At 29.9% G+C, this 18,511-nt stretch overlaps 1 protein-coding gene across 2 annotated transcripts in view; it reads right to left on the bottom strand.

The window, feature by feature from the left end:
• LOC130666268 (semaphorin-1A) overlaps positions 1–18,511 on the bottom strand; it is an 87,046-nt gene that overhangs the window by 13,172 nt on the left and 55,363 nt on the right. For both annotated transcript variants that reach the window (XM_057467091.1, XM_057467092.1), the window contains exons 2-8: positions 10,803–10,899; positions 8,432–8,841; positions 4,485–4,573; positions 2,375–2,516; positions 1,855–2,203; positions 497–1,110; positions 78–288 (exon numbers count right to left, since the gene is read on the bottom strand). In XM_057467091.1, the coding sequence (XP_057323074.1) occupies positions 78–288; positions 497–1,110; positions 1,855–2,203; positions 2,375–2,516; positions 4,485–4,573; positions 8,432–8,841; positions 10,803–10,899 (1,912 nt within the window). The remainder of the gene's footprint in view (positions 1–77; positions 289–496; positions 1,111–1,854; positions 2,204–2,374; positions 2,517–4,484; positions 4,574–8,431; positions 8,842–10,802; positions 10,900–18,511) is intronic.

The following is an 18,511-nucleotide window of genomic DNA, read 5'->3' as shown; positions in this document are numbered from 1 at the left end:
GCTGATATGGCGGAGAGATTTAACATTTATCAAACTGTTAAATGGCTGGTTTGTGTGTTTAAAGACAAATCACTGACCTATTAACATTCTGACGTTGCTCAAAGTACTCGTACTCGGTGTCGGGATAGGGTAAATTGTCATCCTCATCCTTCCGGCATTTGCGACCACACAAATACCCGGCTATAAAACCGACGAATAACGCCGCCAGCGCACCAGCAACAACTGCCATCACCAGAGTTTCCACTGAATATTGAGGCAACGGTGAGTCTGCCGCTGATACTTCTGGTCCTAAAAATTCACAATGTCAATAAATATAAACGTTAAACAAATAAAAACAAATCAATTAATCCAATTCAATAAATTGGATACTGAATATATAAATTTTTATTTCTCCCGTTTGCTCTCTATCAATTCCGTTTAGACTAAATATTAAATGCTAAAAAAAAATAAATAAATAAATAAAATAAAAAATGCAATTAGAGTCAAGTAAATTCACCTGAATTATTTGGCTCTTCATCTTGCATTATATTTATTATTTCACCCTCCTGTCCGTCTTTGTTAGGCGACGAGTCCTGAGGGAATTTATTTTGATTTGCCGAAATAGCTCCGACACTGCCGGCATCTTTGCTCAGTGATTTACTGGGTGGACAGGAAGCGTGAATTCCAGTGGCAACACTTTGAAGAAATCTCGCAGCGTCGGTAGCCGCTGGTCCAACTAGTGCCCGACATTTACCTTCCTCTTTGTCCCAAGCACAGTAAGGATCCTGCAGAGCGACACATTCACCACACGACAGTATTCTGTCACTGTAGCAGCGATGCAATCTTAATGCCTGGACTTGACTGTCAGCCACTACCACTAGACGTCCGTCTTCGAGACCATCACCGGCCTGAGACGCTCGTACGACTTTTATTCCACGGACGGGCACCGAAGTAGGGAAAGCCTGGATCTCCTCAATCACAACCGGACTCACCCGCTCATGTGAGTCCGCGGAATCGGCGTTTATCGCTTTTATAACTTTACCGTTATCTGTACCGATAAATAATACGTCGTATGTTTTTCCACCGGGAGTTTTTACTTGTGGGTCCACTGCTATCTGAGTGAATCTATAACTATATTTTAAAATAAAATTTTTTTAAATTTATTTGAAATGATAAGCGGCCGTTCATAAAATGGGTTCGCACTTATGGGGGGTCGCTTACTGTGACAAGGGGGTCAGGAGGTCTAAGGAAACAATTTTGCAAATTCTTCTCGGTTTTTTTTACATTTTATTTTTTTGTTACGATAGAAAGTCACTGGCTTCATATTTGTAAATATATAAATTTTTCATGATACTGAAGTTAGCCGACGTCTAATAATTTTTTGATTTTTTTTTTAAACAGTAAATTATAAAAAAAAAATTATCTGAAAAAATTGCACCGGTAGTTTTTTAAATTTTCTGCATGTGCATTTTTTTATTTTTTGTTTGTTTGCAATTGATTTGTTGAAAAAAAAATCCGAAAATTGCTAATTGCCTGCTAACTTAAGAATCATAATTTTATGATACTGACGTCTAATAATTTTTGAAATTTAATCCAGACGATAAATTATAAAAAAAAAATATTCAAAAAAATTGCACTTATAGTTTTTTAAATTTTCTACATGTGCATATTTTTAGTTTTTTTTTTTTTTGTAATTTAGTTGTTGAAAAAAAAATTGATTTAAAAAATTGATAGGGAAAATCGCAGAAAATGTGACAGCGAGACGAAGGGGAGGAGAGAGTCTAAAAAAGTAAAGTTTTGCGTGACGTATTTTATGAACGGCCGCTAATGCTGATGATAATGATGATGAGGATAATAAATATAAATTATACTGACTGAAAACTTGTACGAATAACAATGGGCTGGCCGAAGAAACTTGGCACGGATTCGTCCATCAGCGAATGAGTTTTAATAAAGTTCAATGTAAGATCTGGCAGTGTTCTAGAGTCATTGACACACTGTCCAGGTCTTGGATCCGGTACTTTGGCACTGGCGACCGGCAGCCAATTGGCATTTATCGCCGTCTGTTCTTTGAAGTTGCCTTCAAACGTGTCGGAGATGTCTTGCAGCGAAAATGCACAGACTGCCGAACCGCTTATACTGTTTACTGGTGTTGTAAACGCTCCGTAGATCAATTGCGCTGATACACTACCGTATTGACCGGATATTAAATCAGTTGTTGATTCTGAAGAAAATAAATTTATAAGATAACATTAAATAGAATAGAATAGAATAGAATGAAATGAAATAAGTTTATAAAATAAATATTATTCGAGTAGTTTTATAGATTAAATTTATCTAGACCCTTGAAAAATATATGTTTATGTTTTGATATATTTATTATATATTTATTTACGTATTTCATTGAAGTAAAATGGAAAATCTCCAGTAACAGAACAATTGAGGCGAGACTTAAGAAATGATGTCCATCTATTTCGAAAACGATGTGGACCACCGCGGTCATATTTACAAACTCTTGCAACTCGTGAATAAACAGCCTGAAAAATAAATATTAAAGGTTTTTAAATTTTTATAGAAATTTAAAGCAAACTGTTAAGAATGTGCGAATAGTTCGAGCTTACGAATTATTCGCATCAAATTTAATCGAATCGAACTTTTAAATTTTTCAAATAATTTTTAAATTTTTGAGATGTTTTACACTGAGAAAAAAAATACTTTTATTAAGAATATATTTACCTGATACAAGAACATATATTCTTGATAATTTTCGAGAATATATAATTTTGTCTCAAGAATTCGTAAAATTGAAGGAAATAATTTTTATTTAATTCAAGTAAAGCTATTCTTTTGTTTACTCATAATATAATATCAAATTCATATAATAACAAAAATAAATTTGATGCTCTTTTCTCAAGAAGTTGATAATTAATAATAATAAAATAAATATTTTGAACGGATTTCTTGAACCAAGAAATTCTTGTTTGGAAAATAGTATTTTTTTTTCTCAGTGTACTTTAAAAAACTAAGCTCACTATTAAAAAAAATTAAATAGTGGAGAACTGGTCAGAATTATCGGATTCGAATCGAATAATTTGAAAACTTTCTAGTAACTCAAAAATTCAAATTATTCGATTACGATAAATTTCATAGCAGACTTTTAATAAACTCGCAATTATCAAAAACTTCAATTAAAAAAAGATAGTCAGTACTATATTGTAAAAATTATATGTACCTGAAGATCGGAACGTTTTTCGCGAAACGAAAATAAAAAAACAAAATGAAAAGTAAAAAATCTACTGTATCTAAATTTCCAAAATGTTTATTGTCATCCCAACAAGAGAATGCACCTCGGGTGTCGTCGGTTTTTACTCCCACTCTGGGTGTTTTATGTGTTAAATGTTCTCCCACTTTTCTGTGCGCATGCGCAATGCATAAATGTTCGGTGGTGGGGGCAATTTCCGAGGTGCATTCTCTTACTGGGACCACTTTAGCATATTGGCAAGGTGCGCGACGAAAACGACATCTGTCGACCGCATTAAATCATCCTCAAAAAGCACAGAGAGAATACGGAAAGTTTTTATAAACAAATAATTAAAATTTTTAAAGATTGCGAAATATATGTGTGATACCACATTTGAAAGGTGGAAAAATATAGAGTAGATTGTACTGAAAAAAATAAGTATAAAAAATTTTAATAAATACAAAATAAATATTATTTTGAACGACATAAGGTTAGCTTGTAATAATAATAATAACAACAATAATAGTCATAATAACAAATGAGTTAAAATAATTATAATTATAATTTTTTCAAAGTTAAAATTATTAATTTGCATTAAGTAAAGAAATTGAAGTGATTTAAATTATTCGTAATTTTAAATTTTAAAACTCAACAATTAAAAATACTTTGGGTTAAAAATTTGTAATTTAAAAAATTCCCCGTAATAATTTTTAGCCAAAGATGAATATCATGGATGGAAATGTATAAAACTTGCAATTACTATTTCTGTCAGTATTTTTGCAATTAACAACACAACAACTACTTGTTCTTATTTTTTAACATTGCTTTCATTTAACTATTCACAAGACAAGTGCGATTTAACGCGTATTTCGTCCACTGCAGGCGCTACAATCGATTCGATTGTTCCCACCCTATACTCCACACCCTGCCAATATGCTTATATGTCAGCCGAAAATTGCAGCCACCCCCAATTATCTCTTAAGTCACCTCAAACAGTTGATTTACGCGAATTTTTTTCATTTTCGTTGCGCGAAAAACGTTCTGATCTTCAGGTACATAAAATTATTCGAATTGAAATCCAACTCAACATCTTGATTTCTTATTAAAGATGATGCTTCAATTGCACGACTCATGATGCGAAGCATCAGAGTGAGCTTTATGATCGAAAATTTTTTTAATTACATAAAAATTGATGACAATTATCCTTGAAGATTTAAATAATTTTAAACAGTGAATATATTAATTTAAAAAATAATTTATTTACCTTTCCACAATTAATGTACTCGACGGCTGTCTCTCGGAAGAAAAAATAAACAAAGTCACCTTGAGTCATTGAATTGACAAAATTTGGAGCTAAAAAATAAAAAAATATTTGTTTATTTATTTATTTAACGCCCTGGGAAATTTTATAAATGTAATATAAAGTGTAAATGTATATAAAGTGTTAGTTAATAACAACTATAATATTTGAAAGACAAATACAAATATTTATATTTATATTTGGTATAACTCAATCTATCGGTGTCCGAAAACAAAAATAATAAAAAGACTATTACTAAATAATCAAAGATACAAAATCAAATATTAATAATAATTGATAATCCATTTTTGATGGAGAGAAAAAAGGAAATATAAAAATCACCATAATCACTTATTATCACCAGATATGTCAGTTCAAAATTACTCTTTTGCACATAGAAAAACGGAGACAAAAAGTGTACGAACACTGAGAGAACAACTTATTTGAGCCAAACAAATAGATTTATTTGACTGAACAAAATTATTTATTTCATTCAAATATTTATTTGTTTATAGTTAACAAATCTTGGTTGAAAAAATTTCAAATACAGATTTATTGACTATAAACAAATCACTATTTCATCCAAATGAACCATATCTTTGTGTCAAATTGGATCCATTCAAATATGGGATTTATTTGCCTGAATTTTTATTCTACTGTCGACCAAACTTGAAACAGGAAGTTAAATCGTCAAAAAATTACCATGCTGCACTATAGTTATTATTACACGCTGAAAAAAAACTGCTAACTATTACCATCTTGCAGTAGGGAATGATTAGAGATGCGAAAAGACCGTCATTTTTATTTTCGGTTAAAACACGGTCATAAGACCGTCACATAATTTAAAAAAAATTCTGTAATGCTGGAATAACCGTCACGTTTTAAACGGTCACAAATTTCGTCATTTGCATCTATATAGACGTTTTTGACAGAATTTTTTAATAAAGCATTTTTGGAGAATTGATGCACAATTTACAGTCACATTAAAAACCGTCATGAATTTGGTCATTTGCATCTATATAGGCGTTTGTGACGAAAATTTTCAATTATAATTTATTCTCAAATAAACACTATAAAAGAAGTCGATCATTGTATTACCGAAATTTACCGAGATATTTAAGTTTTAGCTTGCACAGGTAATCATTTTAAAGTCGAATAAAAATAATTTTTTCATGGACCATTTTAAAATTATCTTTTAAAATAACTTTCAACCAATAAAATACAATAAATATGAAATGACATAAATCATATTATTATTATCACAAAAGTTTCTTTATTTAATAGAGGTATTATTACATCTTCATCTTTAAGATTTCATATAGCTTCATATTTAAGGTTAATAACGATATCTTTTTTTTAAATAAATGATTTTTGTATCTTTTAGAGAATATTCGTATTAATTTTGATTATTTAAACCATCGTCTAAAATATATTTTAATTCATAGCTTTTAAGCATTAAATATTAGTATTTATATGCTAAGATATCTGTGAGATATATGCTAAGATAAGTTGTTAGAAATTCACTAGATGGCAGCATTGTCGCTTGCTTGGTTCGTCATTTAACAAACGGTCATGTGACAGTCCTGTGACTGTCCGGTGACCAAAAAAAATGTCAATGAAGGGACCGCTCGCATTTCTAATAATGATTATCATCACGGATAAGAATGCTTACCATCTCCGATAGAAAAAGTTAACATAAATGAATGAGAATGATTAAAATGTAAAGATGGGAATAGTTACTTCGTTAAGATGGAAAGTATTACCACTTTTTTTTCAGTGTGTATGAGCCTCTAAAAATTTTGTATTTTCCACTACAATTCCTAATTCAGACAAATAATATTCATTTGTTGGCAACTTTCTGCTTCAAGTTTAGTCGACAATATCGTAAAAATTCATAGATTTCTTAAGCCCATTTTTGTCCGTGTGGCCTCACTTTTGATCCTTCTCATAGACACCCAAAGAGATCGCCTTCCTTAGCAAGTTATATGACTAAATATCACATTTATAATATCACGACAAAATATCACCGGCTTGTATATTGAGATCGTCAAAATATTACATGATATTATGACTGATATTTAGTCGTGACAAACCGATATTAATATCGTGGCATATATTTTATTTGAAATATTTATTAATTATGAGTAATTTGGTTTGGAATTTATTTATCAAGAAATTATAAACTGTCGAGTGTAAATTATGTGAGTGAGTTAATTGATTGGAAGTTTGAAAATAACGACAAAGTTTTCTATCGCTCGCGAGTTGGAGGCTGCATTATTCGCCCTATGGGTACTGCGATATAACGGTTAACTGACTAAATTAAAATTCCCTTCACTCATTTAATTTCGAGAGTGTATAAGGGTACATTAATTATCTTTCGACATATTAATTGGGCGGCTGTTGAGTGTTGGAGTGAGTTACCAGCCATGGAATTTCCACATAGTAGTATCACACACTAAAATTCGCGTCTCTCATTTATCCCTCATTAATATTTAAATAAAAAAAATTAATTTTTATTATAATTATAATAATTAAATTCCTTTGAAATTAATCATTAATTATTAAAACTAATTAGCTGCTGGTATTATTCGCTCGCTGATCATTCAAAAGTTATTACGATACTGTCTTGTGTGAATTCAGATATTTTAAATTTACTGTCCAGATAACTGCGTCATTCTTGGAACTGTAATCTGTGTAATAAAAACTTTCAGTGACTTTACAAAATTACTTTTATTTAAGTTTTGAATTTTTTAAAACTCTTATCATCTTTTTATGCTTGATTTGAAAAACTTTATCCGATTCTATTTTTTTTTCATGGATTGTGTGAAAGTCAGTTATAAAACTCGGAAATCGACAGAAAATGGTACTTGCGTTTCTTTATTTATTATTTAAAATGTAGGCGCTAATTGTAGATTTTCTTGGAAATTCAACTATTAAATTTTTATCAGGGTCTTAAGAAAAGTTGCTCATAAATGTCACACTTGATAAGTAGCTTCTAAAAATATCTGAAGTTCAAAAGTTCACGTACTTATAACGACATTAATTTTAAATGAAAAAATTTAAATTTCCCGCCAGTTTGTGTTTAAAAAAAAATTTTTGTAAAAGTTAATTGAAAATCCTAATAAATGAAAACTTTCAAGACATTTTTTTAATCAAAATTATTGAAAAAAATTAATAAATAAATGCAAAAAAAAAAATTTTTTTAATTCTTGTAATTTATTTAAAAAAAAAACTTGAACTCGGTAGATTTTTTTTTAAATCAAGTGATTAATTAAAAATATCAATAAAAATACATTCCCGATATATATATATATTAATTAAGCTGTAATTTTTTTTTCGTGTACACAGAAAAAGATTTTTGGACGCAAAATTTTTCAGTTCCTTCAGTAAAATTTTTGAATTATGAATTAAAAAAAAATTTTTTCTAGTCCTAAGAAAATTTTTGTATTCAATGGATAATGAAAAATTTTTCTAGTGCTAAGGGATTATTTTTTCTGTATACTCATTCTAAAATAAAATCATTAATTTCAAATGAATTGAAATAAAATTTACTATATAAATTTTTAAAATTAATATGTTGATAAAAAACTTTCAAGTATACGTAATAAATAAACGGTAAAAAAAAAAATTCCTAAAAGTTAATGAAATAAATTTATTCAAAAAATATTCATATACTTTGATAAATTTTTCTTTTCTTCCGCTAACTGAATGTTACTTTTTTGTATACTCAATAAATATTTAATAATATTCATATTCAAAGAGGATTTATGTAATGATTTTAAAATCTGACTTGACCTAAATATTAAATTTTACATTCAGTGAGTTTCCAGTTTATTAAAAAATAAAAGAACTGTTTTGTGAAGTAGGGTAGTGAGATTTAAAAAAAAATATGAAAAATAATGTAAATTTACCATTTAGACTCATTGAGTCATACTGTTCAGTTTGCAATGGCTCTCTGTAAATAATGGGGTCCATCCCCGAAAAGTCAGCAACAGTGCCCGTGTACAATTCATCGCCGACATACACAAATGTACTATTTTGCTGTGGATCATATGGACACAATGCTTGACCCGCCTTCTCACTTGCCATCGTATAATTTCCACTGTGTACAATGTAGTCACGGCACATTGGCTTAAATGCATTTGTTGCACACACTAAAAGATTTGATTCGCTAGTTTTCGCTAGTATCCTCACATAGTTCTGACAATTTTCCTCATCTTTTCCCTTCACTACACACATTTTAACATCTATTTCCGATGAGTACCACGTTAGCCTCTGCTGTTCTGTCAAGTCTGTCAAACTTAAATTGTGTACTAGATTCCTGAAAACATAAAAATATACATCATATGTAAATTAATCATACGAAAATAATGGAGAGAAAATTATGGTAACTGTTCACACAGTACGCTAATGAAATATCAACCTATAATGTTATGGTAATAATTACTTGAAGTTATGGGATATACGCCCATAACTTCTGTAAAAAGTTTTCGCAACTATGGAAATAATTCCTATAATTATGGTGATAATTCTTACACCGTATGATAATTGAATTATGGTAATGATTACCATACTCATGGGAATAGTTCTCATAGATGGTAATCGTTACTATACTGCTATGATCGTGATTCCCATAATTATGGGAATCATAAATTATATTTTATGGTAACTATTACTATAAAAGTATGATGACGATTACCATAAAAGTAAAGTTATGATTACGATAAAAGTATGGTAATGATTACCATAAAAGTAATGATTACTAAGATAATACGGTAACTATTACTATGATAATGTATGGTAACTAATACTATGATAGTGCGATAAATATTATCATGATAGTATGGTTACTACTACCATAAAAGTATGGTAGTGATAACTATCATACTATAGTAATAATTACTATTATAGTGTGGTAACTGTTACTATAGTATTATGGTATCTATTATTATGATAATATGGTAATGATTACCACAAACGCATGGTAGTGATTACTATTATAGTGTGTTAACTGTCATTATGGTAGTATGGTAACTATTATCATGATAGTATGGTAATGATTACCACAAAAGCATGGTCGTGATTACTATTATAGTGTGTTAACTGTCACTATGGTAGTATGGTAACTATTATCATGATAGTATGGTAATGATTACCACAAAAGCATGGTCGTGATTACTATTATAATGTAGTAACTATTACTATGGTAGTATGGTAATGATTACCACAAAAGTATGGTTACTATGATACTATGGTAATAATTACTATTATAGTGTGGTAACTGTAACTACGGTAGTATGGTAACTATTATCATGATAGTATGGTAGCGATTACCATAATGACATAAGGATCATTACCATTATTTTATAGGAACGATTCCACTATCGTATAAAAATGAAACCCATATATCAATAGAAATGCTTACCGTAATTTGTATGACTTCTACTCCTATAATCGATATTTCAAAAAAACCTGTTACCATACGATAGGGTAACCATTACCATACTATAGAGTAATTTTTATCGTAAATTTCTCTTCGTGCATTGAAAATGTATCTCAAATACTGATTGTTCTAAAGTAAGAACTTCTAAATTTTGCTTTCTTCTACGTTTTAAATTTTCATATAAATATTTAACATTTATTAATAAATTATGATGGCTCAAAATTAGTACATGTACAAATATTAGTTTTGTCAAAAATATACTGCGAACTAATAAATTTTTAAGTTTTATTTTCTTCCGTACATATTTTTTTTTCGTTTACTAAACAAATCTATTGAAGAGTAAATTTAAGTTTAAATGAATTTATAATAATCTGCGCGCGGTTAATTTTACTTGAATTAAAACTTGGGTATGAAGAACTGAAAAGTTACATTTAAAGTTTTAACGAGATCATTACAAACACGTTGAAATGCTGCTGAGTGGACGAAAGAGTAACGACGACCATCCACTTGTACAAATTCAACGATACTCGAAAAACTAGATATGCTCACGTGTTTTCTCAATATCATACATAAAATTAAAAAATTAAAAATCACTTTAATTAATTAATAAGTTGTTTCATCAAAACATATAACTTTAAGCTAAGTGTTATTTATTTAAATTATAATTATTATTTTACCCTAACAATTTCACCAGCATTTCATGACAATTAGTAAAGTACACGGAATTTAGTTTAATATAATATAAATATAATAAAGCACCAGAAGTAACAGAAGCAGAAGAAGAAGAAGAAGCGAAATACGTAAAAAAAAAAAATAATGTTCTTAAATAATATAATTACCGTCCGCCAACAAGGAGGTAGTTTCCATCTCGTAGCACCAGCCGGAAAAAGTCCGTGTGCGTTTCATTTCCAGTAAACCTGAATACATCTTCAGCACCTGTAATTCAAAAGAAAAAAATGTTGCAATTATTGTGACAATTTAAAGTAAAAAATAAAATTTATAGAGTAGACTGATTGTACACTGTACAAAATTGGGAGTGAATACGGATTTATTTCAATCCGAATTGACTTTACTCGGAGTTCCGGAGTTTAAAAAAAAATTCCGCATAAGGAGTGAATAGGAATTTTTTGGGCGAAGTGATTTCGGATTTTATTTCAACCCGCATTCACTCCGGTGCGGAGTTTGAATAAAACAAATTTGCATTTAATAGAAACAGCTGTTAATTAGAAACATAATTATTTTAATAAATAATTGACTCAGATATTAATAATTGAACTTAAAATACCATGTTTTTAATTTATAAAATGTTTTAGTAACTCACTAAATTGCAATTTCATATATTATAATACATAGTGAAAATATTAAATTATTGAATAGCTATGGTGACATAGTTTTTATAGGAATATTTTATATTTCGGTATAATATGAAATGTTATCTCGTGGTATGGTTGATGTAAGTCATACGACAGTTTGTGACTCAGTGTAATTATACTTGTTAAAGTTTTTTTATCAGCTGCTTATAATTTTTAAAAATCATTTCGCGTAAATATATGGAAAGGGAGCTCGTAATTATTTTCGTAAATACAAATGTCAAAATATCAGACCTAAGCTCGCTGTGTATTAGTAATTTTTTTTATAATTAATATTTTCCGAATCTCTCCTTCGGAGTGAAGTTCACTCTGGGAATTAAATAAATAAAAAATCATCCACTCCGCGTTCACTCCACAATTTTTAATGTACCTGAAGATCGGGACGCTTTTTGCGCAACGAAAAAAAAACCTGCACAGTAAAAAGTCTACTAGATCTCTAGATTTCCGAAATTTTTCGCATATATAAGGAGAGAAATTTATGGTAACAATTACAATATTTTATGGGAATGGTTCCCATAATGCATGGTAACCTTTTTTTTTGAAATGTCGATTACAGGAATGGCACCCATATATATTATAGTTATCATTACTATAAAATTATAGTAACCGTTACCATAAAAGTATGGTGACCATTACCATAACATTATGGTAATAGTTACTATAGTATTATGGTAATGGTTACCATAATATATGGTAACGATCACCATAATGTATAGTAACCATTACCATAATATTGTAACGTTTACCATAGTATAATGGGAACGATTGCCACAATATTATGGTAATCATTACCATAATTCTTTCACACGTGATATGGGAACTGTTACTATAATTATGGGAATTGTTCCCATACCTATGGGAACTTTTCCCAGAAAGTATGGGCCTATATCCCATAATTCCAAGTAATCATTACCATAACGGTATGGGATGATATTTCATAAACGTACTAGGAACGGTTACCATAAATTTCTCTCCGTGTAGATGCTGATATGTCAGCCGAAAATCTTAGGCCACCCCCAACCGGAACTACCCCTCGAGCAGTCGAATTACGTGAATTTTTATCGTTTTCGTTCCGCGAAAGTTCCGATCTCCAGATACAAAAATTTTTGAGTGTAATTATTTCTTATTAATGATTATGAGGATTATATATATAATATATAAAATATAAGAAGCTGGTGATAAAAATAAAAATAATTATTTTTTGAGCTTCTCGAGAGGTTGAATGGTTGCGCCAAGTTAATGTAATTAAGGTCAGACGGAGGAAAGATATTATTGAAGAAAGTAGTTGTGAACGTCGGTAGTTGGCTCGCCAGAAAAACGAATTAACATCACAGACAGACATTGCAATGGAGTGTAGTACGAGCTAAATAAACTTTAACGAAATTTTTGACCTAGTCTGTTATTGGCCCCGGAAATTAAATGGGTATTATGTTATATCCATATTCATGATTCCTATCGTAACTTATAATATATTACTTTGTACTTGCAACCATTGAAACTTTAATTCCCACATATAATTTAAATAATTTTTCTTTTTTTTTTTAAATGAATTATCGTTGTTACTTGAATTACTAATTACCGTTGTTTAATTAAAATAATTAAATTATCATATGATTTAATAATGCATTGAAATTTTTAATTTATTGATCGGGCTACAGTTGATTTTTTTTATTTAAATAATTTGAAGATATTAATTCAATTATGAAGGATTATAATTAAAAATAATTAGATGAAAGTCAATATCGTTCTCTTATTAATCTAATTAAAGGACTGTCTTTGCTACTCCTCTTTTACTGTTTGTTCTATTTCTCGAGTTGAAAAGTTTTAATTTTTAAATTTAATTATGTTTATTTTTCTATTATGAAGGTAATTATTGATCTTATATAATTTTTAAAGCAAATTCATTATTAGACAATGAGACAATTTTTTAATTACTTTAAATAATTTAATAATTTATTTTTGGTTCGCCTTCGTCGTTATTTCAATTAAAATTTCGATTTTTTTAAATATCAAGACGAATATCATAAAATTTCAGAGAAACGTAATTAATTTTTTTTATAATTTATGTCGGATTACTTTTAAATAGTAATTTTTTTTAATTAAAATAACATGAGAATCAAAGAAAATATTTCTTCACTTGGAGGTAAATTCTTTTAATATTTTTTAAAATGAATTTTTAACGAATCAACCGGTTGAAAATCCAGTAAAAGACGCTTATAAGTATGGTCCTGATCTTCGAAGCAGTTTAAATATTAAAGATTAACTTTTCTGCACTGATAGAAATAAATGTTACTGTTTAGAACAGATTATTCTGGTTTACTTCATTTTCATACATAAAAAATTTTAAAATATTTCTACGATAATAGGAGTAATTAGAATATGATCAGAAACATCTGCGATGAATTCGCGGTTTAAAAAAAATAGTATATTACACTACAAGGGAAGAAAGTTGAAATTCCTGCCCTGTGTGATAAGATGCCCGAGGCGAAGCCGAGGGCATCATGACACACAGGGTAGGGCTTTCAACTATCTTCCCGTGTGGTGTATACGATTTTTCTTTATACCTGGTCGAAAGTACGTTTATTAATTACATTTTTGAATACTATAAACAATACAACCACGTTCTGCCTTCAGCTGACAGGTCGGCCATGTTTTTTTTATTTGCTCCCTATTGACGCGCCTCTTTCGGACATACATAAAACTTTAATTTTTTTCCGTCTCTCTTTTTTTTTTTGTTGCGTTTTTGATGCCTGCCCCGCGACATTTGAAAGCACGAGCGAAGCGAGTGCGTCTGGTCGGCGGGGGCAGGCATCAAAAACAAAACAAAAAAAAAGACATAATTATACTTATAAAAAATAAAAAATAAAAAAAAATTATTTTTTTTCGAAAGAAATAAATTTATGCCTATGAACAAGTTTTTTTTCCCTGCCAATAAAAAATATATAAATGAATACATAAACTTTCAATAAGTAACCTCGCCTCTGCATCAAAATCTTTTATCACCTCATCCTCGTCCATAAAGTCATCAGATGATACTTTTTCAGTCATTTTATTATTGCAAGTACACTGTTTACTTAAAATATCACAAACAACGAGACACAAAAACACTGACATATATATAAATAAAGCAACGATCTATGATGTTATCGTCAAAAATTTTATTGATAAAGTGGTAGACGTTCAGTAGATGGCAGCAGCCGGCTGTTTCCGTAGGCACGAAAAAATTTTTTGCTCCCGGCGATATAAGTGGGGCGCGTGTAACTCCACCAGGAGAGGGAAATGAGATTTTAGGCCTTAAAATTAGGGAGGGAAGTGCGTACTTTCGACTAAGGGATAAAGAAAATTTAATTTGTCCAAAAGAGGATAGAATATATTTCTTTTTCATACATTTTAACAATAAAAAGTGTAATAAAATTCAAAAAATATACTTGTGATTTTATTTGAATCGTTTATTTGAGAAACCCCATAAGTCAAGAAAACAAAATTTTTCAGGAAACACAAAAAACATTTTTTTGGAAAAACTTGACATCAAAATAAAAAACAAATAATTGAATACAATAATGTTAGCGTCTCTGAAAAAGATTCCAACAAGAAAAATTCAATTTTTTAACTGAAACTACTTAAAAAAATTATTTAAAGTTGATTGACTTGTGGGGTTTCTCAACCAAACGGAAAAAAAAAGTTATAAAATCATTGTTTTTTTAAATGTTTCCACTCAAAGCATTTATTACACTGATAAAATGAAGTATTAAATATGTATTTGAACTCTGAAACTCAGAAATTACAAAAAATTATGATTAATTTAAACACTTTAATTAGTCATATAACAGTCAACAATAAAACAACATTTGAAATTAATTTCCCAAAAAAGCGCGAATTTTAAATAATAAAAAAAATGATTTCTGTAAAACTAAAACTGCATATATTTATTTGAGTCATTGACTTATGGGGCTTCTCAATTAAATGAAATTGCTGTCACCCCGTTAATTTTTTTTAAACGCTGATTTGATGCATATTTTGATTGATTTCTATGGAGGGACATCCAAAGAACCCAAAAATGCCAAAAACCCAATTTCGTAAAAAACATGAATTATGGGGTTTCTCAAATAAACGATTCATTTGGCGAAACGAAATTATTAAAAATATTTAATATAAATCGATCGCAATGTAAAGACTTCATAAGACATTTATCTGATAATTTTCTAGGAGTATTGAACGATCATGAGATTGATTAAGATGAGGTACACGTCATAGTATGAAAAGGGGATGGAAACCATCGACGACCAAGCTGCTACAACTACAACTCCTACTACTACTAAAATTACTACACAACGACAACATTGACAAGGATAAGACGAGGACGAAGACATCGAGGATGTTAGGATGCGCGTGGTCGTAGCAATTTCAGTTGGTAAGTTTTGTCGAGCCAGAGTTGCTCGATTTAGAAAATATCGAACAGCAAAGTTTCCGTCCCACTCTCAACGTCTCACTTCACTTCACTTCACATCTCCATCTTACTCACTCACTCACTCACTCTCTCTCAATCTAGTCTTTCTTATTTCTCCGTATCTCGCCCATCACCTTCTTACCTCCCTCTTACTCCTTATCCATTACTCTATAATTCCATCTCCGTCTTCAGCCTTCTCTTTCTCTCTCTATTTACCCCATCAAACTCTATCTACCCCTAGCCTCTAGGAGTTACCCCAACTATATACAGTACAGTAGGTAGTTTTACCCGACGCCAATTCACCGCGCCGCATCGTGTGCCTTTTCCAAGTCGTGTCCCAACGCTTCTAACTTCGATTGGACTCGCGCTTGCACATGTATATATATGTATAAATATATAGTAGTGTGCACCTGCCATCAAGAAAGTAAAAAGAGAGTAAAAGAGAGGGAATGAGAAAAGCTCTTTCTCATTCTCTCTTTACCTTCTCTACAGCTTTATATATCGTGCATGCAAAAGCTTGCGAGTCGGCATATTAATAATGTAGCTGAAAGCACCCCCGTGTGCTTCGTAGAAACGTAATCTGTCCTTCCATTTCACATCATTCCTTTTTTCCTTCTTACTTGCCTTTTACTCTTTTAAAAGAACCCTGCGCTTTTTTCAATGAGCATTTTAAATGATAGATTATTTATTTTACCTTTTTTATTTAATTTACTCTTTATTTCATATTTTTCTCATTCCGGTATAATATCGATAATTAAATCAATTACATACAAGCCAATAAAAATATATTATATATTTTATTATCGCACGGAAGTGCTTCGCAACGCTGATCAATTGCGGTTCGAAACCCGTTCAATGTTCGCTTTTTTTTTTAATTATTTCAAATAAAAAAAAAATTCTTCTTTTAACGAGAAAATATTTTGTAAGACAAAAAACGTTCTTGGGGATCAAGTCAAGATTTTATTGAGCCAAGAGAATTTGTCTCGGTTAGAAATAATATGATACTGAAATTAGCCAAGGTCTAATAACTTTTGGATTTTTTTTAAAACGATAAATTATAAAAAAAAAAATATTTGAAAAAATTGCACCTACAGTTTTTCAAATTTTCTACATGTGCATATTTTTAGTTTTTTTTTTTCTTAATTGAATTGTTGAAAAAAAAATTCGAAAATTTATTATTCTGCTAACTTCAGGATCGTGAGAAAATTCGTCTTCGCCAGAAACGATTTCTACTCTACTCAAGAAAATTAATTTTCAAAAAAATTTTCTTGAATCAAGAGTACTTACTTTGAGTAAATAATTTTTTTTTCTGTGTAATTTTGTTCGGCATTTATTATTAAATCCATTTATTTGAATTTACATATTCTTTTTTTTATTCTAGTTAACTTTATTGTACTGTTACAACACTAGTGAGGATTTACCATTGGGGTATAATATTTGAATTGATTCTATTTCAGTTTACAGTGATTTGAATACAAAGATATATAATGCCAGTAGATCGCGTACACGGTGAATTGAATTTTACATTCTAAAACCACAAGTTTCGACATTTCAATAAGATTCAGCCTGGGGAATTGAGTAAAGCGGATTTGTGTATGAGTATAAAAAAAATAATAAAATAGCAAAGTAAAGAATAAATAAAAGAAAGAAAGAAGTAACGGAAGAAATGGAAGGAGGCAGGCAGGCAGGCAGGAATGAAAAAGGGGAAAGTCTTGCACTGAAAAAATAAGGGAAAAAGCTCTCGGTTTGTGGGAAAGAGGGAAACAACGCAAGTCAAGTAAATACAACATTCTATACCAAGAATCAAGACATTTTCCCTCAGGCAGGAAGTGGAGCCGCACAACGGCTGTGAGAGTTTGTTTGGAGTTGGATTTAGAATGGTTCTAAACTTCGGTTGGAGGTTGTACTACGTTACTATCTCACACTCTAATGGTCTGACAGTATCGCAACACTTCTACTCAATCTCGCTGCCCACTTTGTGTCTATTTTCTAACAACACACATAACATACACACACATATATACATATAGATGTATATAAACTGAATTGTTTACGAGTTACAGAGTTTTCCGCGAGTAATTACTATTTCAAAATATCATTTCAACTTTTATTTTCATTGTTAACTTTTTTTTTTAGTACCAAAAATAAATTTGTTTTATAATTTAAATTACAGTACGTGATTTTATTCCATTGTTATAAAACAAATCTATAACAAGTTTTTAATGTTTTTTAATAACGAGTACTGACAAATAATAATAATTTTTTTTGTCAAATTTTCTATACTTTATTTTATCCGCGTACTCCGTTTCGTATTAAAATCTATAATTAACTGAAAATATGTACAGAGATCGTGATAGATATAAAAAAAAAATTTTATCAGATCTGTCGTGACTGATTCCTTAATTGGAAAGAAGTATTCAAATGAAAAATTTATATGAAATAATTTCTAAAGTAATTGATGGCTGAATAGACATAATTAAATTGTTAATTAAATGAAATATAAATTTTATTGACTTGTGATTGGATTTCGAAGAGGCAGAGTGTATGAACACAAATACGCGGTAGTATAAACATTATTTATTTGAAATCTCGTTATATTAAACTACGGCATTAGTATTTTAAATATTCACATGACTTTGTGTATATATATAGAGAGAGAGAGAGAGAGCAACGTCGATAGATTTCAAGTATAAAATGAAATTGATAGACACGTGATAGAGCATTCAATGCG

The sequence above is a fragment of the Microplitis mediator genome, chromosome 4, assembly GCF_029852145.1.
Source record: "Microplitis mediator isolate UGA2020A chromosome 4, iyMicMedi2.1, whole genome shotgun sequence".
NCBI lineage: Eukaryota > Metazoa > Arthropoda > Insecta > Hymenoptera > Braconidae > Microplitis > Microplitis mediator.
Note: the sequence above shows the minus strand (reverse complement) of the source record. Positions and strands in the feature narration are given on the sequence as shown.